A 27232-nucleotide genomic window follows, 5' to 3' on the forward strand; every position below is an offset into this window, starting at 1 on the left:
AGACGAGCTGAGGCTGCGCACCAGGTTGCCCCTCGGGCGCGGACCGCAGAGAGGAGGGCGGGGGCGGGGACGGGGCGGAGCGGAGCCAGGGGCCTGCGCCATAAAGCTCGCTGCGCTCGCCTCTCCTCCGCCTGCCGCGCGCCACCCGCCCAGCTTTCTTCCTCCGTGCTTGTCCCAGTCCGTGTTCTCTGCTGCTCTCGCCATGGCCGCGCTCACCCAGAACCCGCAGTTCAAGAAGCTGCAGGCATGGTACCACGAGCACGGCTCTGACCTCAACTTGCGCCGCCTTTTCGAAGGAGACAAGGACCGCTTTAACCACTTCAGGTGCACGCGCGGGGCCAGGGGCGGGGCGCGGACGTGCCGGACCCGGGTGAGGCGCGCGGGGTCCGGCAGTGCAGGGCCTGGGCCGGGAGGGCTGGGCGGCGGTCTCCGGGGGCCCCCGGCTACGGATCTGGGCGCAGGCCCAGGCCGCGCTTCGTCCTTGACGCCTCCTTGAAGCAGGTTTCCGGGTGCTCGCCGGAGGTCTCGGGGCCCCAGCAGCTTAGTCATGAGGATTGGGCCTCTCTGCCGCTTCCCCTCCACGGGGACATTTCTCTCCCCTCCCCCTCCACCGGTCCCTGCCATTTGAAGCAGGCCATCCCCCCGCGGTTGTGAGCAAGGGCCCTCGCCGACGCAGCAGGCTCAGAAGGGCTGCCCCCTTCCACTCGGTCCTGGCCGAGAGTGTGCTCGGGACCTTCTGCAGGGTGCGGTCAGGGTGGGACCGGCCCGGGGGATTTGCGGGGCGCCGCGATGGAAGGGGGGAGAGGTGGGGCCGTGATTCCTGCCCAGGAGGCTAGGCCCGGAGACCCGTGAACGACCAAGAAAGGAGAAAATCTTGGGGGTCGGGAATGGTCACTGGCGCAGGGTTTCGGGAGGGGAGGTCTGTGGCTCCAGACTGGAAGCCCCTGATGGCCAGCCCTGTCATCTGGGTCCTTCCCTGAGTAAGTTGAGTCGCAGAGTGGAAGCTCTGGGAGGGAATTGTCACTCCCTGGCCTAGGCAGGGGCAGCGCACCCAGCTCTGTCTTCCCATCCCCCAGCTCAGTTTTAGCAGAGGAAAGCCTCCTCACCAGGGGTCTGCATCTTGCCCTGTGCTGCTGCTGCAGGTCAGCTTGGGGGGCGGACAGGTGACAGACGACACCACTGTGCTGGCCAGCTGAGGCTTGTTTGGATTTGGCACAGGGAGGGGTTTTTTTTGGAAGCATCTCTGGTCAGGGATCAGGCTGGGGTGTGGTCAGCCGCTTCTGCCATCTTTCTGCAGCTTGAACCTCAACACCAACCATGGGCATATTCTGTTGGATTACTCCAAGAACCTTGTGACGGAGGCTGTGATGCAGATGCTGGTGGACCTGGTAACGTTCTGCTTGGGGAGGCTTGACCTGTGACCCATGGTGTTGTGGACGAGCTGGGCTGCTGGCGTCCTCAGGTCCTTGAGCATCTTTACTTCTCCCTCTTAGTGGATCTCAGTAGTTGCCCCTGTGCCCCTGCCCCTGGCTCAGGTTCTGACCGGCCTCCCAGGGGACTCAGTGCCTGATGTCTGAGCAGACCCTTCCCAGGCAGTGGGGGAGGGCACGAGTCTGCAGCCATTTGTCAACCCCACCGGGTGCTGCACCAAGCCTTGTGCTTGGGGCCTTGGACTCCTGGTCGCCAGTGTGGGTGGGACCAGGCCTCAGTGTATTCTCTTCTCAGGCCAAGTCCAGGGGTGTGGAGGCTGCCCGGGAACGCATGTTCAATGGTGAGAAGATCAACTTCACCGAGGTGAGCAGGAAGTCTCCATATACCCTCCACAGCCTCTTCCTTCCCTTTGGGGTTCGTCTGACTGTTAGCAGCATCACCCTGTGTCTGTACCCCTCCTCTTAGGCAATGCTTTTGCTTAACCAGGGGCCTGAAGGCCTATTTCCTCAAGCAAGTTGCACAGCCTTGGGGTGTGTCGTCCCCAAGACTGCAGTCTAGGTCTGGTGAGCGTGGAATGGCTCCCGGTGTCTGCCTGGGGACAGCACCTCTCAAGGCTGCAGGGAGAGGGCTTCTCAAGGCGTGCTCAGAGAAGTTAACTCTGATCCTTGCTACAAGTTGTGTTAGTGGAAAGAAGACTCATGTCAAAATCAACCTCCTCAGTGGGAGGAGTCAACAGGAAGCTGCGGCAAGGCCAGGCCGTGGCCACCCTGTGCCTGAATCTCTGTGGAACCCTGTAGGCATAAGAGTCACTGAGCACTCAGGGTGTCATCCTCATGATGTTATTATCCTCGTTTTACACACGAGGAACCTGTAACTCAGAGGTCAAGTCACTTATCCAGTGTCATTCTGTAAGTGGCAGAGCCACTATTCAAACACCCCTGTCTTTCACTGCTGGACTAGGCTGAGAGACTGCAATCAAGGAGGGCTTCCTGGAGTGGTGCATTTGTCTACAGAATGTGGCACAGGAGTGAGGTTGGGCGGGGTGAAGGCAGTGTGGCATGAAGCCCTCCACCTTAGCCTCACCCTGCGTTGGAGTCCTGAGATATCCCTTCCTGTCCCCCTGGAGTCTCAGACCTGTTTCTTTCAAGGACTCCTCTGCTGCCTCCAGCTTGATGGGACTGTTGCTCTCTCTTGATAAGGCTAGCTGCCTGGAGCTTGTCACAGACTTAGGGTCTGGTTTGGTTTCCTGTAGTGGGTGTGATGGGATGCTTGGTGAGGGAAGCTTGAGTTGCCTGTTTTGCTCCACTTCCAAAGGGCCAGGGACACTTTTCAAAAGGTGCCAACAAACACCGTGTACTTTCACCAGAAAGATGAGACTGGGCTTCATGAGCCTTGGCCCTCTGTAGCCATTCATTGCTTGTCTCTGACCTGTATTTTCACCAGTCTGCCTTTGCTCACTCTGTTCAGCTTTCTTTGACTTTTCACGCCCTGAACATCTGTGGGTCGTTGGGGCCTGTTGCAGGCCTGTTCCGGTCTCCCTCCCCTTGGGCTGTCTGCAGCACGTAAGGGAGCGACACACACCTTGCCTTCCCTCTACGACCCGGAGTGGCCCCTATTCGCATGAGCACACAGTGGGTTTTGAGAATGAGGCCATGGTACTAGCAGACCTTAGGGCCTGCGTGTCCAGTGGATAAAGGGCTGAGCTGACTCTTGGGGTCACACTGCATCATGCCCAGCTGGGAGCGTGGCTGCCCTGGGGTGGAGGCCTTCACGCGCTGACTCTCGCCCCCAGGATCGGGCAGTGCTGCATGTGGCCCTTCGGAACCGGTCCAACACACCCATCTTGGTGGATGGCAAGGATGTGATGCCAGAGGTCAACAGGGTCCTGGAGAAGATAAAGTCTTTCTGCCAGGTATGCAGCTGCTGGGCTGGACTTCCCCCTGGCCGTGTGTGTGCTTGTATTTGAGAATCGTGATCCTGATGGGCCGCCCCTCCACACTCCTTGGAGAGGACCCCAGCCCTCAATGCAGCCTGAGGTGGTGGTGGTCTCTGTGACAGCGAGCCGTGGAGGCTCTGCTAAGGCAGGAGTTTCCCTGACCCTGTTCTCAGGGAACCCACCACTGGCAGCAGTAGAGCAGCCTCCTTCCTGAGCTCTGACACCTGTGGGCTCACCGTGACAATCTGGCCAGGACAGAGTTCTGAAAAGAAAAGTGAGGCCCCTGAGAGATGGGTTAGTCGGGGAGAGACTTGCTTTTTCTAACCTCTTTAGTCATGTGCCCTTATTGCCTAGTCTAGAGCTAGATGAGATTTAAAACGGAAAATTTTCTTGACGACACCCCAGCCAACTCTCCAGAGGCAGCTTTTATAATGTTTACTGTTAAATCTTCCAAAAGTTTCCTGTGCATGTACTAGCATGTCTGTCGTCTCTTCTTTGAAACACATACAGGCACACCTGTACACACACATGCAGCTGGTCCCTGTGTCAGCGTTAATGCACACAACTGTGCTTCCTTTTCCTGTGTGGGGGTGTAGGGGTTGCCTCAGAGACCAGCTAGAGATTTCCCCACATCACCTGCCATTGCCTCAGTGTCTACCCCACGGTGATTCTGCAAGAGGTGGTGGATGTCCTCAAGCCTGGGGTACAAGGATGATGTCTGTGGGCTGGACGGTTTGTGTGGGCGTGTGCATGTCTGTATGTGTGGGTTACGCATGTCTGTACGCGTGCTCTGGGAGTGATAATCTAGGCTCTAGTCAGCTGGTCCCTGAGAGCAGTGTCCCCCACGTGTGGCTGGTCATCTTCAGACCTGAAATGGCAGGAGGTGATCTGGGCATCCATCCTAGAGGCTAGGCAGGCAAGTGAGTGGGACTTTGCAGGGTAAGGAAGGCTTGGGATCCTGATGAGAATCTGGATTCCAGAATGTCCCTTAAGAGTGGTTGGTGTTTGTGATGGGCTTTGGATGGGATGTAGGGTTGGGCATTTCCAGACATCTGCTGTGAGTGGCAGAACTGATGTGTCTCGGAAGCATGGTGCTCTGTTTGGTCAGCCCTTGTGTGCTCGGGCATGCCACGTGGAGAGTGTGTGGCACTGGTCGTCTGGGAAGCTGTTTCCAGGAAAGCCCTCCCTTAGAGCTGGCTGCTGGATACCTGACTCAGACTGATGGGCTATTTATAGTTCAAAACAGCTGCTGAATAGCAGCAATTCCATGGTAAGGAACACTCCCCATGGCTGTGCTCTCAGAAGTTCACCAAGATTGGGTGAGGATGTTCACCATGACCTTGACTGTCATGGCAAAAACCGAAAACAGCCTGACCTCATCTATCAGAGGACTGACCAGTAAAGTCAGTGTATGTTCATAAACCGTAGTCCTGGGCGCCATTAGGAATTAGGGAGCTGCAGTTGCATTGACCTGCTATGCTGTTCAGGATATACTGTGAAGTTGAAAAAGGAAGTTGCAGAACTGGTGTGTTTTTGTAAGACCCCCTATCTGATTAAATAAAGGGTATATGTAGTAATAGTAAAGATACACAAAGTTTCCCCTCTAGGATGCTTTATTATAACAAAACTCATGGTGAGATTGATTGTTGAAAAGCTGAGCAACTTATTTTCTTTCTGTATTGATGGAAAATTGCTCATGGCAGGTGATTACCTTATTATCTAAAAGAAATAAAGTTACTGGGTCTTACTGGTTTTGGGAAAGCCATGTATACAAGTTTCCTATCGGTGTGTAACAAATAACTCCAGAATTGAGCAGCTGAAAACAGCAGTCAGCATTTCTGTTGACTGGTTCTGGCTCAGGTCTCATAAGGTTGGAGTCAAGATGTTGGCCCAGGGTTACATTCATCTGAAGGCTTGATGGGGGATGGAGGATCTGCACTCAAGATGGCTCACTAGCAATTAGTACTGACATTTGGGAGGCTTTAGTTCCTTACCTTGTGGACATTTCTACAGGTTGAATGTCCTCATGACAAGGTAGCTGATTTTTCCCAGAGTGACTGATCCAAGAGAGAGCAAGGCAGAGTGCCTCAACGTCTTTTTTTTTTTTTTGCGGTACGCGGGCCTCTCACTGTTGTGGCCTCTCCCGTCGCGGAACACAGGCTCCGGACGCACAGGCTCAGCAGCCATGGCTCATGGGCCCAGCTGCTCTGCGTCATGTGGGATCTTCCTGGACCGGGGCACGAACCCGTGTCCCCTGCATCGGCAGGCGGACTCTCAACCACTGCGCCACCAGGGAAGCCCAACATCTTTTAATACCTTGAGGTAGCATCAGAAGTTACTCTTTCATTTCTGTAATACCCTGTTGGTTGTACAGGTCAACTCTGATCAAGGTGGGAAGGGACTACACAAGGACATGAATGCAGTGCCAGGAGGTGAGGATAGCTGGGAACCATCTTAGAATTTGGTTATCATAGTCTGCCTTCTGGCTCCCAGTGATTCATCATGTTCCTTCCACATGCAAAATACCCTGTTCTCTTCCTCTTAAGGCCATATGCCTTTACCATATCAGCTAGAAGTGAAGAACCTCATAATCTAAATTAGGTACAGATATATCTGTATTTTCTTTAATACAACTTAAATACAGTTCCTTTTGATCTGAAGATAAGTGAATTAAGTAGAAAAGTTATTTATCCCCTACACACCCAACATACAATGGTGAGATAGGCATAGGATAACTGTTATAGGATAATTCCTTTTCAAAAAGGAAGGAAAGGGCTTCCCTGGTGGCGCAGTGGTTGGGAGTCCGCCTGCCGATGCAGGGGACACGGGTTCGTGCCCCGGTCTGGGAGGGTCCCACATGCCGCGGAGCGGCTGGGCCCATGAGCCATGGCCGTTGGGCCTGCGCATCCGGAGCCTGTGCTCCGCAACGGGAGAGGCCACAGCAGTGAGAGGCCCACATAACGCAAAAAAAAAAAAAAAAAAAAAAAAAGGAAGGAAAGTGGAAGGCACACAGGAAACATTGGTCCAAAGCAGTTCTGAAATTGAGCAGGACTCGTGTTGGCAATTGCTTGGTTAGGACTCAAGGCCTAGGAATTTTTCCTCAAGGCTTTTGGCTTTGCCCTTAGTCATCCTTTTTACATGAAAGGTAGTCTGTGTTTGTAATTGCCTAATTTTGTCAGCTTGCTTACTGCCTATAGAAATGTAGGTTTTTAAAGATCTCTTTTCTGGGACTTCCCTGGTGGTTCAGTGGTTAAGACTCTGCACTTCCAATGCAGGAGCTCACAGGTTCGATCACTGGTTGGGGAACTAAGATCACACATATACATGCCACGGCCTAAAACATAAAAATTATTAAAGATCTCTTTTCCTTTTTTATTTTTATTATTATTATTTTTTGGCCATGCTGCGTGGCATGTGGGATCTTAGTTCCCAGACCAGGGATCAAACCTGTGCCCTCCTGCGTTGGAAGTGTGAGTCTTAACCACTGGACCACCAGGGAAGTCCCAAAGATCTCTTTTCCTTTTGTAAAATCTCTGTCACTTTCAGTCCAAGCTGGTAGTGTTCTGACAATTCAGTTATCTTAAAAACTTTGTGGGTCTCCTGTGAAGCTTACTGGGGGTGGGGGGGTTCACTCCATTAAACGAAAGCTATACCCACAAATTTTTTCAAGATAAGTCCTTTCCTACAATTGCTTCTAAGACCACAGAGACAGTACTTCTAAGCTTTTTGGAAGCCTTACCTTCAGCCAAAATGTTCTCTGTGTTACCACCTTAGTTCTTTCTGAGGTCTTAACAAAGGATTTTACAGCTACATTCTCTGCTTTACCTTTTTTTTTGTTTTTTTGTTTCGTTTCATTTTGCGGTACGCGGGCCTCTCACTGTTGTTGTGGCCTCTCCTGTTGCAGAGCACAGGCTCTGGACTCGCAGGCTCAGCGACCATGGCTCATGGGCCCAGCCACTCCGCAGCATGTGGGATCTTCCCGGACCGGGGCATGAACCTGTGTCCCCTGCACCGGCAGGCGGACTCTCAACCACTGCGCCACCAGGGAAACCCTCCTGCTTTACCTTTTGAAGCTTTTCTTACAGTGCCCTGGATTTGAACTTTGCCCAAGATCCATCTCCTAATTTTAGCATCAGTTATTTTCTGGAGAGGCTGGGAATTTTCAAATCCAATGATTCCTGGCTTCTTTTTGTTTAAAAATTCTTCATTAAGCTTATTTCTCTCCTCTTGTATTTTATTGTAAGCAGTAAGAAGCCAGGTAGTTCCTATAACACAGCCTGAAAATCTCTGTAGCTAGATCATCCAGATCATAATAGATACATATTTTACTTTCCCCATTAATGCAGGCAACAGAGTTATTAAATTTTCTTTCACTACATAACAAGGATTCTTTTTCCTACAATTTTCAATAGTGTTTTCTTCCCATTTCTTTAAATCTATACCAGCAGCCCCCTTGAGGACTATTAAACCTCTGCTAACAGTCTCTTCCAATGTTTTTTAGGCTTTCACTAACTCTCCTCAAGGTTCTTTTAGCTTTTACCCATATTTTTATTTTTTTATTTTTTAAAAATATTTATTTATTTATTTTGGCTCTGCCAGATCTTAGTTGCGGCACGTGGGATCTTTTTAGTTGCAGCATGCAGGATCTTAGTTGTGGCATGTGGACTTCTTAGTTGTGGCGTGCAGACTCTTAGTTGCAGCATGCATGTGGGATCTAGTTCACCAACCAGGGATTGAACCCGGGCCCCCTGCATTGGGAACACGGAGTCTTACCCATTGGACCAGGGAAGTCCCTACCCATATTTTTAGATTTTTGTTATGGTAATACTCTACTTGTGGTACCAAAGTCTGCATTAGTTATTTATCATTATATAACAAATTCCACCAAAACTTGGCTTAAAATAGCAGTAAACATTTACTATCTCACACAGTTTCTATGGATCAGAAATTCAGGCTTAACTGGTTGGTCTTGGTTTGGGGGTCTCTCTTGAGGTTGTACTCAAGGTGTCGGCCAGGGCTGTAGTTATCTGAAGGTTTGCTGGGTTCTTGAGGATTCTCTTCCAAGGCAGTTCCTACTCATGGATGGTGAGTTGGCATTGGCTGTTGGACGAAGGCCTCTGTTCCTCACCACACTGGCTTCTTCATACAACTGAGTCTTCTCATAACATAGTAGATGGCTTCCCCAAGCGTGAGGTATCCAAGAGAGCAAGGCAGAAGCTGCATGGTCTTTCACAACCCAGCTTCTGAAGTCACACTCCATCATTTTTGCAGTACCCTAATGGGTGCATAGTGAGACCTGTACAGCATGGGGGACCCTATAGGGATGTGAATACTGGGAGGCAAGAATCCCTGGGGTCCATGTGGAGCTTGGCTGCATGTCTGTCATTTCTGTCCCTGGCACAGACCAGTCACAGTAGTTGACATTTCACATCTCTTGGCCTCTGTCATGTTAGGTTCTGCCGAAAGTTCACTCTTGTTTTGCAGATTCTGACAATGTTGCTGTGAGGTGGGGATGTCACCCCGCTTACTAATGATGAGAAAAAGGGTCTGGTTGGGGCTGAGTGTGGCAAGGATGTGACACTGTGTCTCAGTATGCCTCTGATAGGGCCTGGAAGTTGGGACTGAGGTGTAAGGAGACAGAAGTACTGATGCATTTGAGTAGCAGTTTATACTCAGGGGTCTGGGCTGATTACATCTCCCCGCTCTGTGCCAGCGTGTCCGGAGTGGTGAATGGAAGGGGTACTCAGGCAAGTCCATCACGGATGTCATCAACATCGGCATCGGCGGCTCTGACCTGGTAAGGAGGGGGCTGCCTTGGGATGGGGGAGGAGGGGTCCCATCCAGGGCCTTGGTTTCTCCAGAGATGGCACCTGGCTGTTCTCACCTCTCGTGGGCCCTGGAATCTTGTTTTCTGATGCTGCGTCTCCCCACAGGGACCCCTCATGGTGACTGAAGCCCTCAAGCCATACTCTTCAGAAGGTCCCCGGGTCTGGTTTGTCTCCAACATCGATGGGACGCACATTGCCAAAACACTGGCCGCCCTGAACCCTGAGTCCTCCCTGTTCATCATCGCCTCCAAGGTACGGCCCTCAGACCCGGCCTGACTCCCAGCCCTGTGTGTGTTCGGGTGCAGGGCGGTAGATGCTTTGCCACTGCCCTGGACGCTGGACCCTCCCACCTACTCTGAATGAGCCATGCTTTGTGGATCGGGTGGGCACAGCTGCCCTCAGACTTCCTTATCTGGTGGCAAAAACAGTTTACCTGATGAAAGCCTGAACTGGTCCGTATGAGCCTTCATCTTAGGCCCACCCACACACTTCACTGAATGTGCGCTCAGCCTGGGACTGTTCCCATCTTTCCCAGAGATCTGTCTCTAATGCCTGCTCCTTTCTGATCCCAGAGCCATGCCCAGATAATGTAAGTGTTTTGTTTTTTGTCATCTATGCCCTGTTTACTCGTATCCATGCACATTAAATATTAAGAATTCCATCTGAGTTCTGAGATACAGCCTAGTCTGGGCTGAAGGGAGCCCCAGGTGTGTCCACAGCTGCTCTCCTGGAGGATGCTCTGGCCTTTGACCTGTGGTGGGGTGGCGGGGGTGGAGGGTGGGCTCTGGGCAAGTGGAGGTGTAGCTCTTACTAGCGTTTCCCCTTTCTCTGTCTGTGAAGTCCTGGAATCACAGGATGACGTTGCTACTTCCAGGCCCCTGCCCCAGACACAGCCACTGATTGTGGCTTTGTGGACACGTGGGTGGAGGTGATGGGGAGTAACTCACACCTGCATGCACTGCTCCGTGTGGTAACTGGGCACCCACATGGCCTCCGCTGCTGAGCTCTGGCTCTGGGCCGTACTGACCTTGGCTGGGGACCAACTCCTGTACTCTCTGCATGCAGACCTTCACCACCCAGGAGACCATCACCAACGCAGAGACAGCAAAGGAGTGGTTTCTCATGTCGGCCAAGGATGTGAGTACTGGGTGGGCAGTGGGCAGTGTGCGGGCTGGGTAGGACAGGGTGGGCCTGCCCGTCAGCCTGTGTGGCCACTCTTAGCCCTGTAGCCCTATTTCCCCTGAAGTTGGCAGCAGGAGGCAGCCTTTCTGGTTAAGATATTTGGCTTTGGGACTTCCCTGATGGTCCAGTGGGTAAGGCTCCGTGCTCCCAATGCGTGGGGCCCAGGTTCGATCCCTGGTCAGGGAACTAGATCCCGCTTGCATGCTGCAACGAAGATCCTGCGTGTTGCAACTAAGACCCCGTGCAGCCAAAATAAATAAATATTAAAAAAAAAAAAAAAGATACTTGGCTTTGCCAGCCCAGACAAGCCAAATGTGGCAGACCCTGCCCTAACTGCCGAGGGCCCTTTCCTTAAGGCCACTGGCCCTATGGAATCCTCTCTGCCCCTGGCCCCTCCAGCTTTACAGGGGAGACACCCTGGGCCTTGTGTGCCTGTGAGGTAGGCTGAGCTGCCTGGCCTCTGACCCCTCTGTCCTCTCCATCTTGACGTGGGGCTCCTCCGACAGCCTCAGAACCGAGGACTGGGAGCAGTGGGTCCCCCCCCCGGGGCCTTGGTTTCTCCAGAGACGGGAGGGTCACCGCCCCTGGGGGGCCCCCTGGGTGGGTGTGGTGTAACTTGGCTCATCTCTTGCAGCCTTCCACAGTCTCGAAGCACTTTGTTGCCCTGTCTACCAACACTGTAAGTGCCCATGAGGGTTCCCATACTACCTCCCTGGGAGGGCCCAGGCCAGGTCAGGGTCATGGCCTTTCCGAACACATCAGCTGAGGTGTGTTTCACAGGTTCAGGGATCTTGGCTCAGCTGGTGGGGTAATAGGGTTGGTTGCCTATGAGGGATGTGAGTTGCAAACCATCCTTACCTTTTCTGCAAGGCAGACAAACCTCTGTTGCTCCAGCAAGGGGCTTGCAGTCAGTGCGATCACATTAATCCCACCCATCTCCCGGGCCTGGCTGATGCCCACCACATTCCACACATGTGACCTCCCCTGGCCTCTGCCACTGGCCTCTCCCCAGATGAGATATGCTGGGTACGGGTGGGGGAAGCATCCCATTTCTCACATAAGGACGTTAACTCCCAATGAAGGGATGTGACTTGTCACCCAGTGATTGCATGAGTCAGTGATGCCGGGATTAGAACACGGGACTAGAACATGGTTACCCACCTGCCAGTTCCTCCTGGGCCCGGGTTGTGCAAGGTAGGGTCGGGGGCGTGTCAGCGGGCAGGGCGGGGCTGTGCTGCAGGCGTCTCGAGGAAAGCACACCTGGCTGAGCACTTGCTGTGTGGTGGGCTTTGTGCTGGGCAGTCTGAGCCGGAACCACACCCGCGTCCTCCTGACTCCACTCCTTCCGTGTCACCCCCACCCCCACCCATGCCTGCAGTGCTGACTTGCCTGTGGGGGGAGACAGGAGGACATCTTAAGGCTGGCCAACCACAGTACCACTGTCCACCTCCTGCGGGTAGAGCTCAGACTGGTCAGTGGGGCATCTCCTGTGGGGTCTAGGCATGGGTTGCTGACCCTGTCTGCCCAGGGGATAGAATAGGATCGCTCATTCCCTGCAGGCTTCCTGGGGTGCGGTCACCATCCCAGTATTGGAAGGGCTGGGCAGGTGTCCGGGCTGCCTGGGAGGTTGCCCCTGCCCGTGCTCAGTTGTTTCCCAGAGGTCCCAGGGGGTCTGGTCCAGGAGGTGGTCTTGCAGAACAGCGTGTGGGCCAGGTCCTCAGGGTGGGTGTGCAGCCCCTCTCAGCAGGAGGGCTTTGTTAAGCACTGGGCCACTGGTGTGCTGGACGTGAGCTGGCCTGGCATCTGGCTCTGGGGGTGGGTGGCTCCTGGTCCCGCCTGGACTCGCAGGTGGCTCCAGCGCAGCGCCAGTGGTGGCAAGACTCTTCATGCCCTGGAGCTCCTATTCCTGCGCCGCTAACCCAGGCTTCCTCCCTTCTCTTTCCCTTTGCTCTTTTTAGGCCAAAGTGAAGGAGTTTGGAATTGACCCTCAAAACATGTTCGAGTTCTGGGATGTAAGTAAAGGCACTTCCCCGTGGTGGGTGAATCATGTGTCCTTTGCCAAGTCAAGCCACAGATGAGGGGCCCATAAGGTCAGGTCAATATTTATTGAGCACCTGCTGCATGCCTGCAGAAGGCAGGAGGCCCTCAGAGAGGCTTGTGGGGCAGGAGCAGCTTTGCTCAGTCAGGATGAGGACTCCACTCCCACCAAGGGCGGGCTTGCAAGGCTAGGGTACCATTCCCCTGGGTGCCTGCCGGCAGCACCCACTGTGGGGTAACCGGAGCCACCCCTGTCCCCCTCGCTAAGCTGAGGTTGTGAGTTATTCTCAGTGGTGACCTTTCTCTGAACTACAGCTGCAATCTGTAAAGGCCAAAGGGCAGGGTGAGGCAGGAGGTGTGACTGGGCAGGCCTGGAAAGGAGCTACAGGGGCAGCTGGAGGGTGGCAGAGAGGAGGTGCCAGGCTGGGGCCTGGGTGGGGCCCTGCTGAGCAGCTCGCAAAGCCAACGTTGCTGAGTGGCAGAGCTGCGGGCCACTCTAGTGACAGGCGGTCACACAGACTCATCTCTGCTAGAGCCACAGCTTGTGTCAAGCAGGGAGCAGGAGCTTTCCTTGCAGCTTGCTTGAGTGCAGCCGTGGTGTGAGAAGGGCTCGGGTCGCAGAAGGCAGGGAAGGCTTGGGGGGCAGAGATGCGGTGCAGGGTGTGGCGTGGGTGCCTTGAATGCAGTGGGTGTGGCTCTAACACGTGACTTCGGCAGGTGCACCTAGGAGGGCATCGTCCAGTTGGGGATTTTCCCAGTGGGGCTGTTTCCAGGCCGTTATACTGGAAGCTCTCTGTTTGGTGGCAGCATCTGAAGATGTAACTTCCTTTGAAAGCTCTAAAGGCCTAGAGTCTGGGAGAGAATTACGCCCTCACGCCCTAAGGCATCTTTTGTGTGTAATGAGTTAACTTCTTTCTAGAATGGGACTAGTTACGTACCATCCTTGGAAGAATTGAGGAGAGTCACTCAGATGCTCTTCTGCGTCCTGTGGCTCAGATGAGGAACCCCGGTCGAGCGGGACTGTGCAGCTTCTAACAAATGTTGCATGCCTGATAAACGAGGGGAAGAGACTGTGCAGCTTCTAACAAATGTTGCATGCCTGATAAACAAGGGGAAGAGACTGTGCAGCTTCTAACAAATGTTGCATGCCTGATAAACGAGGGGAGGCACCATCCTCCTCCTCCCCGGGATCTGGAGCCTGAGCAGGTGGTGGTCAGGGACACGTGGGGGCTCCTGCTAGCCAAGGAGCCCAGCGCAGCGGGGCTGTGTCGCAGCCTGGCTCGTCATTGCCTGTAACCACCCAGCCTGCAGAGATGAGTTGGGGTGTGGCTTAGAGACAGACCTGGCTCTCCCAGGTAAGGCCTAGGCACAAGAACATGGGGCTGGGGCTGGCTAGTGAGGCCCAAGTGGCCAGGTGGGCACAGTGGAGGCCTCTGCGGCCAGTCCAGACATACCTGGAAGGACCTGCCTGGGTCGCCAAGGATGTTTATTGGTGAATTGAGAAGGTGACATCTGAGGAGCCAGGGACAGGAACAGGTGAAATTTCTGGAGCCAGGGTCTCTCAGGTAAGAGAGAGGAGTCACAGTAGATACAGGGATGTTGCTCAGGCTCTGAGGTAAGATCTGAAGAGTCCAATCTGGCGTCGGTATGTGTAAGCGGTGAGACCTGATCACCTGTGGCCAGCCATGGGGCAGCCTTGTGTGTCAGGTTCAGGCAGTCAGCACGCATTACTGGAGAGCTAATTATGGCCGGTGATGTCTGAAGAGGAGCCAGGACAGGTACAGGTGGTATCTGAAGAGGAGGCACCAGGACAGGTAAAGGTACAGGTGAGGTCTGTGAATTCTGGAAGAATTCAGATATTTATTCAATCAAGTGGAGTCTGAGGAGCCAAAATTAGGTACATGTTCTTTTTTGTTTGTTTGTTTATTTTTGGCTGAGTTGGGTCTTCGGTGCTGCACACGGGCTTTCTCTAGTTGTGGCGAGCAGGGGCTACTCTTTGTTGCGGTGCACGGGCTTCTCATTGTGGTGGCTTCTCTTGTTGCAGAGCACGGGCTCTAGGCGCGTGGGCTCAGTAGTTGTGTCTCGCGGGCTTTAGAGCGCAGGCTCAGTAGTTGTGGCGCACGGGCTTAGTTGCTGTGCAGCATGTGGAATCTTCCCGGACCAGGGCTCGAACCCGTGTCCCCTGCATTGGTAGGCAGATTCTTAACCACTGCGCCACCAGGGAAGCCCAGGTACATGTTCTTAAACCTGGATCTGTGAGTTCAGGATAGGTGTATACATTGGGATCTCTGACTGGCTCTGAATAGTGAGCATCAGGTAGTGGGTGGCTGATCACTCAAGTGAGGCGTTTAGAACTCAGGATTAGGCAAACATAGGTAAGTCCCCTATGTAGGTCTCAGCATCCTGACCAGGTGTGACGGCCAGAGCTCAAGGTGTTGTCGAGGCCCCTGAGGTTCCATAACCAGCCCAAGACGTGGTCAGTGGCATTGGGGTCTGGCTGGGTTGGGGTATGAGGTGCCCAGATGAGGAAGAGTTAGGAATGTACCTGGTTATAAAAGGTAAGGACTGGGGAGTTGGGACAGGTGAAGAACAGACAGGTGAACCAACCTAGGAGCCACGTCGCTAAGGTGCCTTGTGAGAGGCTTATGGTAGACAAAGGTCTCTAGAAGTGTCAGAGGCCCAAGTCACTCAGACACTGTTTGGCACCAGTGGGCTCTCGCCAGGCTTCCCTCTGGCTGAGATGAGCAGCCAGGGATCTGTCAGGTCTCTGGGAAGAGTCTGTTCAGGTTAGGTTTGTACAGTGGGGTCTGCCGGCATGGTCTGTAAAGCCACGTCTGCTTGAGGTCTCAGAAGCTGGAATCAGACAAGGTGTGTATAACTAGGTGTCTTAGGGGAGGCCTGAGGAGCCAAGATCAGGCACATCTGGACAGAAGTGTGTTGGTCAGGTAAGGACACTAAAACCAAAGGTAGGCAGAGACAGAGCTGAGTCTGACAGGTGGGACTAGAAATCCACGATCGGGTCCAGGTCAGAACTGTGTCCTCAGGTGTTGTCCATGTAGTTCTGGTGATGCTCAGGGCGATGGTCCTGAAGATGGTCCTGGGTCCCCTGGGAAAGGACTGAAAAGCTGGAGTTGGGCAAAGAGATGGAGCGCTGCATCCATCCATCTGGAAGGTTCATGAATTCTGGGTCTGTCTCAGGTACACAGAGCAGGTTTGTCAGGTAAGGTTTGAGGAGTTGAGGTGAGATACAGGTTTGTACTTTTGGTTCTTGAACAGGTAAGGTCTGAGCTGCTGAGGTCAGTCCCTGGTTTGTATTCCAGATTTGAGGAGCTGAGGTTCAGCACTGGGAGATAGGACTGAGTTTTTCAGGTAAAATCGGTAAAGCCAAAGGTAAGCTGGAAGTAGGTTGAACAGCCATGTTTAGGTTCATTAAACTCCGTCCCACAGTTGAGGTCAGGCACAGGTAGGTAGAACAGATCTGTCAGGTGAGACCTGAGGCGCCAGGGTTGGGTTCATCTAGAAAGACCTGGATCTCTTAGATGATCTCTGAGAATATGAAGTGAAGACAGGTGGATAGAGGTAGGTGTCTCAGGTGAGATCTTGGGAGCTGGGACTGGGCACAGGTGAGTAGATCTGCATCTCCCAGGTAAGGTCAGGATAGGTAGGTAGAACTGCATCCCTGCCTGTCTTGTAGAGATGTCTTACGAAGTTGAAGAGTTGTGGCCAGGCACAGGTATGTGGAATTGAGTTTCTCAGGTAAGGTCTGTGGAGTCTGCATCTGGTACAGGTTTTATCCTTGGGTCTGTCAGGGTGAGTTAAGCACAGGTGGGTAGAGCAGGGTCTGTCAGATAAAGTCTGTGGAGCAAGTTCAGGAAACTGGGTCTGTCCAGTGAAATCTCAAAAGTCACAGCCAAGTCCAGGTAAGAAGAACCAAATGTCTTAGATGAGGTTTGACAAGCTGAGATGAGGTACATGTAAGCAGAGCTAGCCCGCCGGGGCAGTCTCAGGAGCCAGGAACAAGCATAGGTAGGCAGAGGTGGCTCACCATGTGCAGTTTGAGGACCCAAGGTCATGCACAGGTAGGCAGAGCTTGCCGCCCAGCTGCAATCTCAGAAGCCAGGCTCAGTCACAAGTAGGTAGAACTGACTTGCCACATGTGGTCTTAGGTAAGCAGAGCTGGTCCACTAGGTACAGTGTAAGGTGCCAGGTTGGTAGAATTGGTCTTCTGGGTATCATCTGAGGAGCCAGGGTCAAGCACAGGTAAGCAGAGCTGGTCTGCTAGATATGGTCTGAGGAGCCAGGGTCATGTACAGGTAGGCAGAATTGGTCCGTTGGGAATGGTCTGAAGATCCAGAGTCAAACACAGGTGGGCAGAGCTCGTCCGCTAGGTATGGTCTGAGGACCCAGGGTCAAGTACAGGTAGGTAGAGCTGGCCCACTAGGTGCAGTCTCAGGACCCAGGGTCATGTACAGGTAGGCAGAGCTGGTCTGCTAGGTGTGGTCTGAGGAGCCAGGGTCATGTACAGGTGGGTAGAGCTGGTCCGCTAGGTATGGTCTGAGGATCCAGTGTCAAGCACAGGTAGGCAGAGCTGGTCTGTCAGGTATGGTCTGAGGGTCCAGAGTTGTGTACAGGTAGGCAGAGCTGTCTGGTTAGGTATGGTCCGAGGATCCAGGGGCAAGCACAGGTAGGTAGAGTTGGTCCACTAGGTATAATCCGAGGATCCAGGGTCAAGCACAGGTAGGCAGAGCTGGTCTGTTAGGTACAGCATAAGAAGCCAGGGTCATGTACAGCTAGGCAGAACTGTTCTGTTGGGTATGGTCTGAGGACCCAGAGTCAAGCACAGGGAGGCAGAGCTCATCCACTAGTTATGGTCAGAGGAGACAGAGTCACGCGCAGTTAAGCAGATCTGGTCCACTAGGCACAGTCTAAGGACCCAGGGTCATGCCAGGTGGGCAGAGCTGGTCCACCAGGTGCAATCTCAGGATCCAGGGTCAAGTACAGGTAGGCTGAACTGGTCAGCTAGGTACAGCATAAGAAGCAGGGTCATGTACGTGTATAGAGAGCTGGTTCACTAGCTATGGTCTGAGGATCCAAGGTCAAGCACAGGTAGGCAGAGCTAGTCTGCCAGGTATGGACCAAGGGTCCAGGGTCATGTACAGGTAGGCAGAACTGTTCCTTTGGGTGTGGTCTGAGGATCCAGGTTCAAGCACAGGTAGGCAGAGCTGGTCCACTAGGTACAGCACAAGGAGCCAGGTCATGTACAGGTACAGTGCAGTCTAAGGACCCAAGGTCAAGTACAGGTGGGCAGAACTGGTTTGTTAGGTATGGTCTCAAGACCCAGGGTCAAGTACAGGTAGGCAGAGCCGGTCCACTAGGTATGGTCTGAGGATCCAGGGTTAAGCACAGGTAGGCAGAGCTGGTCCACTAGGTATAGTCCGAGGATCCAGAGTCATGTACAGGTAGGCAGAACTGGTCTTTCAGGTATGGTCTGAGGGTCCAGAGTTGTGTACGGGTAGGAAGAGCTGGTCCACTAGCTATGGTCCGAGGATCCAGGGTCAAGCACAGGTAGGCAGAGTGGTTCCACTAAGTATGTTTTAAGGATCCAGGGTCACGTACAGGTAGGCAGAGCTGTTTGGCTGGGTATGGTCCGAGGATCCAGGGTCAAGCACAGGTAGGCAGAGCTGGTCCACTAGGTATGATCCGAGGATCCAGGGTCATGTACAGGTAGGCAGAGCTGGTCCACTGGGTATGGACTGAGGACCCAGGGTCAAGCACAGGTAGGCAGAGCTATTCTGCTAGTTAGGTTCTAAGGATCCAGGGTCATGTACAGGTAAGCAGAGCTGGCTGGGTAGGTATGGTCTGAGGACACAGGGTCGCATACGGGTAGATAGAGCTGGTCTGTTAGGTACAGCATAAGAAGCCAGGGTCATGTACAGGTAGGCAGAGCTGGTCCGCTAGGTATGGTCTGAGGAGCCAGGATCATGTACAGGTAGGCAGAGCTGGTCTTCTAGGTATGGTCTGAGGACCCAGGGTCATGTACAGCTAGGCAGAACTGTTCCATTGGATATGGTCTGAGGACCCAGAGCCAAGCACAGGGAGGCAGAGCTCGTCCACTAGTTACGGTCAGAGGACACAGAGTCACGCACAGGTAAGCAGAGCTGGTCCACCAGGTACAGTCTCAGGACCCAGGGTCAAGTACAGGTAGGCAGAGCTGGTCCATAAGGTATGGTCTGGGATCTAGAGTCAAATACAGGTAGGCAGAGCTGTCTGACTAGGTGTGGTCCAAGGATCCAGGTTCAAGCACAGGTAGGCAGAGCTGGTCCACCAGGTATGGTCTGAGGATCCAAGGTCAAGCACAGCTAGGCAGAGCTGGTCTGCTAGGTATGGTCTGAGGATCCAGGGTCAAGTACAGGTAGGCAGAGCTGTTTGGCTAGGTATAGTCCAAGGAGCCAGGCTGAAGCACTGGTAGGCAGAGTTGGTCCACTAGGTATGGTCCGAGGATCCAGAGTCATGTACAGGTAGGCAGAGTGGGTCCACTAAGAATGGTCTGAGGATCCAGGGTCATGTACAGGTAGGCAGAGCTAGTCTTCCAGGTATGGACTGAGGGCCCAGGGTCATGTACAGGTAGGCAGAGCTGGTCCACTAAGTATGGTCTGAGGATCCAGGGTCATGTACAGGTAGGCAGAGCTGGTCTGCCAGGTATGGACTGAGGGCCCTGGGTCATGTACGGGTAGGCAGAGCTGTCCACTAGGTATGGTCGGAGGAACCAGGGTCATGTACAAGTAGGCAGAGCTGGCTCAGCAAATGTGGTCTGAGCAGCCTGGGTCAGAGGCAGGTGGGCAAAGCCTGTCTGCCAAGTATAGTCTTGAGGAGACGTAAGGAGTTACGGTTGAACACAGGTAGGTAGGCTTAGCTCTTTCAGGTGTTGGATTCAGGCAAAGGTATGTACCCTTGGTCTTTTGGTGATGCCTGAAAGACCAGGGTTAAGCCTGGATTGGTAGAGCGGCCTCAATTCAGGCCCACGGCACTGGGGTCTTCTGCAGGTAGGCGGGACTCTGTGGGGCTCATAGCAGATATGCAGCCTCTAAGTTAGACGTGAGTAGGTGGATGTGGCTCCTCTCAAGCAAGGACTTTGGGGCCAGCTGTATGTATGCTTGGGTCTTGCAGGTGAAATCCTTGGAGCATGATTCTGGCTCGGGTACACTGACCCAGGTCCTAGAAGTTAGGCCTGGGGCTAATCACAAGTAGGTAGAACCACATCTCTTGGTGGGGCCTGCTGAGCACAGATACGCAGAGATGTTTGCATGTGATGAGGTCTGAGGCTCCTCACTGAGGGGCTGGTGCCCAGGCTAAGCAGGGGTTGCTAGTGTTGGATCTGTCTGTGAGATGAGAAAAGCCGAGTCAGACACAGACGGTGGACCTGGCTCTCTCATGTTAGGCCTGGGAGCCGAGATCAGGCCCGTGGAGAGAGAGCTGGATCCCTTGGGAAGGTGTAAGGAGTCTGAGTGTTGGGCTCAGGGAGGTGGGCCTGGGTCTGTCAGTTGAGATGTGAGGGGTCAAGGTTAGGCACAGACAGGTATGTGAAGCCCGGGTCATTAGCTGAGCTGTCTGGAGCCTGCTTCTGACAGGTGTATAACCCTGTGGTCTGAGGTACTGGAGTTGAACACAAGTAGGTAGAGTTAACCTCCCAGGTGAAGCCATTGCATCCATACCCAGGGCTGCTATGTGGACCTGGCTTTGTCAGTGAGTCCGTGGATCAGGGTCACAGGGGCAGAGGTATAAACACGATCTTAGGTGGGTTTTTGTCCCCCGGTTCAGGTACAAATTGGCATCCCCGGGCTTGTTAGATGATATGAATGGGGCAGGATCTAGCCTAGAAATACGTAATTGGTATGATTGGTAAGGCCTGAGAAGGTGGGTCAGACACAGGTGGGACCCTCACCTGTGGGGGGGACCCCTCCCCCACAGGTAGGATCAGGCACGGTCAGGTGGGTAGAGTGGACTCTCATCGAGGGAAAGGCAGTCATCATAGGTATGTGTACCTGGGTCTACCTGGGGAGGTGTGCGGAGCCCTTGGGTTCAGGTAGGAGAGGTAGAATGAGCTGAGCCATGTCAGCCACCTGTTCTTAGCACCCTGGTCAGGTGTGATGGGCAGAGCTCAGGGTGTTGCAGAGGCTTGAGGATCTGTAACCAGTCCATGGTGTGGTCTGTCACATTGGGATCTGGCTGGCAGGGTCTGAATTAATCAAGTGGGGAAAGAGCTTGGATTATACCTGGTTGGAGAAGGTGAGGTCTGAGGCTCTGGGGCAGGTGAGGCACAGAACGTGGAACTGGCTGCAGAGCTACACCTCTGAGGTGTGGTGTGAGAGACCCACTGCAGGTGAAGGTGAGGTCTAAGGACCTGTGTCCGCAGCTTGAGGTCTCAGAGGCTCAAATCAGACACTAGCTTTGCTGGGCTCTCCCAAAACAAAAGTGAAGTCTGAGAACCTGACCTCAGTCAAGGTCAGCAGGCTGGAACCTGTTGGTCTGAATGCTGGCTGTCTGCTCAGGCCAGTTTCTGGATTTGAGCCTATTGGGTGAGATCTGAGAGCCAGTGTCAGGCATGGTGTGGTCTGTGGGACTGTGACAGTCAGGTAAGGTTCCCCCAAACCCAGACCCTTTCTAGGTAAAGATCCCCATCATTCATCTTATTATCCAAGCCAGAAACATCTGGGCCACATTTGATTCTGTCATTCTTCCAATTCATCCTTTTTAATTGAACCTCCTGAATCAGTGGTCTGCATCCCTGCCGCCCCCATTCAGGGTAGCATCATTCTTTGGATGACCACTGGGGCTCCTAGGTGGTCTCCTGCTTCCATTCACTCCTCACCCACAGACTTCTTGGTTCTCCAGCCTTGCCTCTCAGCTTCTACCCTCCAGTTCTCACTCCTTCCTTCATCTTCTAGATTGTGCTACACTTCTTCCTGCCCAGCCTGTCTCGTCAGGCTTTCAGGATAGAATTAAGCCTTAATGCCCCAAGGCATCCATTGGATGTAATGAATTAGCATCTCTCTTTTGCCTCTAGAAGGGTGCTAGCCTTGGACCAACCTTGGTAGTACTGAGAAATTGAGTCACTCAAAGCATTTTCTGTGGGGCTTAATTCTCTCACTGTTGAGAAAGGCTGCTCTTGCTGCAGGACCTTTGCATATGCTGTTCTGGCTGCTGGAATCCTTCTCCTCCCTCTGTGCTTCCCTGGGTAACACTTACTCATCCTTCACATCCAGGCTCAAGCACCCTCAGAGTCCTTTTATTCTTGGTTTCCTTTCTCCCAAACACTTTATCTCATTTTCACATTTATTGGCATGATTGTTTCATTTATATCTTTCTCCCCCATGGATTGTTTGTATTGCCTATGCTAGGAACATGGTAGGTGTTCCATAAATAGTTGTTAGGAAGACGTGACTGGAGATCTGAGGATTCTGAAGGTAAAGTGGAGTCTGCAGTGTGGCATGAGAAGGCACAGTGTGAATGGTAGACCTCAGTGTGTCTTGGGCTGAGGCTGAAGATCAGTCAAGCCTAGGTATGAGCCACTGGGCCTGTCAGTGTCCCAGGAGGCAGGGCTAGGCACAGATAGGAGGTGCTGGGTCTGTCAGTACAGCCTGAGGAGTCGGGAGTGGGCACAGGTATGAGGCACTGGATCTCTCATTGTCAGAAGTGGCAAGGCCAGGCCCAGGTATGAGACATTGGGTTTATCAGTATCTGAGGAGCAGGGGCCAAGGCCAGGTAGGAGGTGCTGGGTCTTTCATTGTTCAAGGAAGTATGCATGGGCACAGGTATGAGGCGCTGGGTCTCTTAGTGTTTAAAGAGGCTGGACACAGGTACGAGTCATTGGGTCTGTCAGTGTCCTTGGAGGTACAATCAGACACAGGTATGGGATTCTGACTTGTCAGTGTCCAAGGAGGTGGGCTGGGTGCTGGGTCTGTTGGTGCCTCGGGAGGCCGGACCTGGCACAGGTATGAGGCGCCGGGTCTGTCGGTGTCTCAGGAGGTGGGGTCAGCCACGGTAAGGTCTCTGGTTGAGTCTCGTGGCTCTGGTCAGTCCCTCGTATAGTCCCTGCCCTGTTGGTCGGCCCAGTAGTTGCCGGCGCCTGGCCTGCTGTCTTGCTTCCCAGAGGTGGGTTGGCCCCAGGGCCGCGGAGCTTCACCTGTAGCAGAGCATGGTTCTCAGGGGGCAAGTTCTGTGGCAGGAGGGAGGGGGGTGGGGTGTGCCAGCCCTTCCTCAGCGCCTTTTCCTGTCTCTCCTAGTGGGTGGGAGGCCGCTACTCGCTGTGGTCAGCCATCGGACTCTCCATTGCCCTGCACGTGGGTGAGTGTGCGTGTTTGTGTTTCTGTCTCGGGAGACCGTGTTGCAGTCTGAAGTCGGGCTGGGGACTCGTGTCCCTGAATACCTTCCCGTTCCCACAGGCCGCTGGCCTCTCTGCCCTTGGCTGGAACATTTCTTTCAGGTCAGGTGGCAAGGGCCGAGTTTCCTTGCGGGTTTGCAGGTTGGCCTTTCTCCCCGCCCCTCACAACTGCGGTCCTGCTCGCTCCTCCACGCCAGGTGGCCTTCGAGCTGCCTCTGTGCTCAGGGCTGACTCTGATTAGAGGGGCTTTCTACAGGCCCAAGTCCTCCCAGATCCTGTTTCTTCTGGCTCCCCCTCCAGCCTTTCCCCGGTTCCAGAAGAAGGTCTGCCCACGTCCAGGAGGCGTAGGGCATGACCATTTCTGTTGATGCTGCTTTTGTGTCGCAGGATTTGACAACTTCGAGCAGCTGCTCTCAGGGGCTCACTGGATGGTAAGTGCTGAGGCTTGTGTTCTCTGCCAGGCGCTGGCCGTAAGCTTGTGGTTGGTCCAGCTCCCGCCCCCTCGCCCTCACTCCTTCCCTCCTGGGAAGCTGCTCAGCCCCCACCTGCCGTGTTCTCATTTCAGGACCAGCACTTCCGCACGACGCCCCTGGAGAAGAATGCCCCCGTCTTGCTGGCTCTGCTGGGCGTCTGGTACATCAACTGCTTTGGGTGTGAGACGCATGCCATGCTGCCCTATGACCAGTACCTGCACCGCTTTGCTGCCTACTTCCAGCAGGTACCAGCTGCCAGGCCAGGCCTTGGGTTGGGGAGCCCATGAGCCTGGGTGCCCAGGTTCCTGCTCCTCCAGGGGCCTTTTCCTCCATTACCCGTGGGCATGTCCAAGGCCCACCTGTGCTCCCCATCTCATGGAGAATCTTTGTAACCAGGATCTGTGTCAGTTGAGTTTGGCTACCGTGGAGGGGGGCATGACTGGCTATCATGGTGCCCTGGCCAGTCAGGCTCTGGCTTGGCTCAGGGCATGTGCCTCAGCCAGGTCACTTCTTTCTTGGACATCGCCCGACAGGGTGGGCTACAGCCTGGGACCCCCACGGTTTGCACTGCCTTTATCCCTCTGGAAAAGCAAGTTTACACACAGTCTGTGGTGCCTCTTTGGGCTACTCACAGCCCTCTGCCCCTGGAATCTCCACAGCCCCCCTAGAGCAGCCCCTCTCCCAGTGGATCCTGTGACTGGAGGAGGGGCTGAGGCTCCCCAACACCCAGAGTCTAGTTGGGGTGACGGCCCTCAAAGGCTATACAGTCTGGATTCCAGCCTGCCTCTCCATTAAGAAATCAGTTGAAGATTTTGTGACCCGTTTCTGCTCTTAGGGAGGTCCTCCCTGGACCTCCGTGTACAGCTTCTGCTGGTCATGAGTCCTTCAGAGCGGTCGAAGCCAAAAAGCTTGTGAGCTGTGCCCTCCCAGGTGAGGGGACATAAAAGAATCATGCCTGCCCATATCTCCCAGGGCCAGGGCAGGGCAGGCGTGCCTGGTGCAGCCCAGGCTGGTTTTGGGCATGTGCATGAAGGAGCAAGACTTGCAGATCGATGACTGGGTTTCTGGCCCCATTCCAGGGTGACATGGAGTCCAATGGGAAGTACATCACCAAGTCTGGCACCCGTGTGGACCACCAGACGGGCCCCATTGTGTGGGGGGAGCCAGGGACCAATGGCCAGCATGCCTTCTACCAGCTCATCCACCAAGGTAGGCCCCACCTGGCCTGGGCAGGAGTGCTGCTGGGGACGGGGAGGGCACGCCAGCAAAGACTCCTCCGTGAGGTCAGCGTTCTCCTGTAGGCCACATGGGTGGTTCCCATGGGTGGGGCTAGGCGCCTGGGTGACCACAGTGCCCTTCGCAGGTACCAAGATGATACCCTGTGACTTCCTCATCCCTGTTCAGACGCAGCACCCAATAAGGAAGGGTTTGCATCACAAGGTAAAAGCCCTCATCCCGACCCTCTTCATGCTGTCTTAGGCTCACATTACACCCAGACCTCTTAAGACTGATGCATTAGTCAGCAGTACTAGTTTTCTGTTCCTGCCACCACAAACTTAGTGGCTTAAAGACAACACCCATTTATTATCGTGGTTTCTGTGGGTCCCAAGCCCATCACGCCCTCCTGGGTCTCTGCTCAGGTTCTCACAGGCTGAAGTCAAGGTGTCGGCAGGACCGTGTTCCCTTCTGGAGACTCTGGGGGGAAATCCTCTTCCTCATTCATTCAGATTGTTGGCAGAATCCATTTCTATATGGTTGTAGGACCAAGACCTGGTTTCTTTGCTGGCAGCTGGGGGTCGTTCTCAGCTTCTAGAAACCCCCTTGACTTGGTCTCAGAACCAGCAAGGCTGGGTTGAGTCCATCTGAAGCTTCGATTCTCTCCTGTATCTTCTTCTGTGGCTGACTCACTTGCCGTCCTCTTCTGTTATTTTTAAGGGCTATGTGATTACATTGGGCCCACCTGGATAATCTCCCTGTCTTAAGGTCTGTAACCTTAGCTCTGTCTGCAAAATCCCTTTTTGCCATGCGATATAATATACACAGGCGTTAACAGCAGGGGGCAAAGGTCAGGGAGCCAAGATCTTGCCTACTACGGCACCAAAGGGGAAAACCACCCAACTCCTGACCTGACAAAGTCCTTGAAGAGGACCGATCCTGCCTTATCTTGGCTGTGCAGAGTAGCCTGGGTTACTGTGGGCACAAGCTTTGGACTCAGGAGTCCTGGGTTTGAATTCTAATTCTTCTCCTCTGTCCTTCTGGGATTCAGTGCTGTTGACTTGAGGAAACTGAGGCTCAACTAGAAAAGAGATGATGCCTCTCCCCCCTCAGGATCTTAAAAAATAGATGTTGGTAAAGTTCTTAACAGGGCCCTCGGCAAGTAGTACATAGTCCTTGAAGGGTAGTTATCATCGTTACCTACTTTCCGGTGTCAGCAGATGTGCTCTGTTGTCCCCCCTTGCTCCAAATAAGCTCCAGAGTTGGGGCAAGCAGCCTGACCCCGACTGCTGAGACTAACCCTGACTGGGCAGTGCCAGCCAGTCTTGTCCATCTGCCTGAAGCTCAGACAGTGCTTCAAAATGGTACTCGATGTCTCTCTCATCAGATCCTCCTGGCCAACTTCTTGGCCCAGACTGAGGCCCTGATGCGGGGTAAGTCGACAGAGGAGGCCCAGAAGGAGCTACAGGCTGCAGGGAAGAGTCCAAAGGACTTGGAGAAGCTGTTGCCCCACAAGGTCAGCACTTCTCCTGAAGTGGGCTTTGGGTGGCATCCTGGAATTGGAAGGATAAAGTTGTGTGGCCAGGGCAGGGGCTCGTGGAGTGCCTTGCCTGTCTTGCACAGTAGGAGGGGCTGTCCTCACAGAGCTGCCCATCCCAGCCTCTGGGGCAGCATGTGCTTCCCTTATGAGGAGTTAGGAATCACGACTAACTGGGGGACATTTTTCTGGGTGTTTTCTGAAGGTCTTTGAAGGAAATCGCCCAACCAACTCTATTGTGTTCACTAAACTCACGCCATTCATTCTTGGAGCCTTGACTGGTAAGTGAGTGGGGAAGTCCCGGCTTCAGGTAGGTCGGACTGGGCTGGTAGAGCCCTAACGTGCTCCCTCCACAGCCATGTACGAGCACAAGATCTTCGTTCAGGGCATCATCTGGGACATCAACAGCTTTGACCAGTGGGGGTGAGTTGCTGGCCAAAGGGGAGGGTGGGGAATGCCTGTGAGTTGGCTGGTGGATTTCACTAGCAATGTCGGAAGCTTCCTCATACCATTCTGTCTCCTTGCCCTGGCAGAGTGGAGCTGGGAAAGCAGCTGGCTAAGAAAATTGAACCTGAGCTTGATGGCAGCAGCCCAGTGACTTCTCACGATTCTTCCACCAATGGGCTGATCAACTTCATCAAGCAGGAGCGTGAGGCCAAGAGCCAATAAACTCGTGCCCGGCAGCAGTCCCTGTTGTGACTGGTCCTTCTTGTCCCTCCTGCCCAGAGTCTGCACTGCATGGTCCTGCCCAGAGCACCCTCTGGTTTCGGGCTTGGAGCACAAGCCCTTTGGGGGAAGCTGGTCTGGAACTGCCAGCCTCACCCTCTCCATGTCCAGGCCCCCTCTGTCTTACAGTTGGCTGAAGTGTTTCAGTGCAGCTCATTTTTCTGACCTATGTTCATTGTTCATATACCAGGTAGAAAATAAAGATGCCACAAAGGAGATTGTAGGCTTAGCCTCTTCTTTGTCCTGAGATGGGGCTCTCTGCAGGAGTTAGGGTACCCAGTAGGAGGAGTATTTGCCTTGACTGAGGCTTTGCTGTAATTGGTGAGCAGATTCAGAATGGAGGATGGTCCCTTGAGAAGAGAGTAGGTGGAGTGGGGCATAATCCAAGTCACGAGGGCAACTTGGCCTCTGTAATCGAATCTTTTCTACATCTTCTTACACTCCTCACCCCTGTGGCTTTGGAGGGATTGTATACTTCGGTTCACT

General features: G+C 53.8%; 1 protein-coding gene across 1 annotated transcript; it reads left to right on the forward strand.

The window, feature by feature from the left end:
• Positions 1–202: 202 nt before the first annotated feature.
• GPI (glucose-6-phosphate isomerase) lies at positions 203–26964 on the forward strand (the record flags this gene model as incomplete). Its single annotated transcript, XM_079723667.1, has 18 exons — positions 203–324; positions 1298–1388; positions 1726–1794; positions 3224–3343; positions 9081–9164; positions 9301–9447; positions 10261–10332; positions 11012–11056; positions 12336–12389; positions 22698–22758; positions 23183–23226; positions 23361–23513; positions 24348–24477; positions 24632–24708; positions 25871–25999; positions 26226–26301; positions 26377–26443; positions 26554–26964. 18 exons carry the CDS (start codon positions 203–205, stop codon positions 26687–26689), a joined length of 1677 nt encoding a protein of 558 aa, XP_079579793.1. The 3' UTR covers positions 26690–26964.
• Positions 26965–27232: the final 268 nt, after the last annotated feature.

Source organism: Hyperoodon ampullatus (genome assembly GCF_949752795.1).
Source record: "Hyperoodon ampullatus genome assembly, chromosome: 18".
Taxonomy (NCBI): Eukaryota; Metazoa; Chordata; class Mammalia; order Artiodactyla; family Ziphiidae; genus Hyperoodon; species Hyperoodon ampullatus.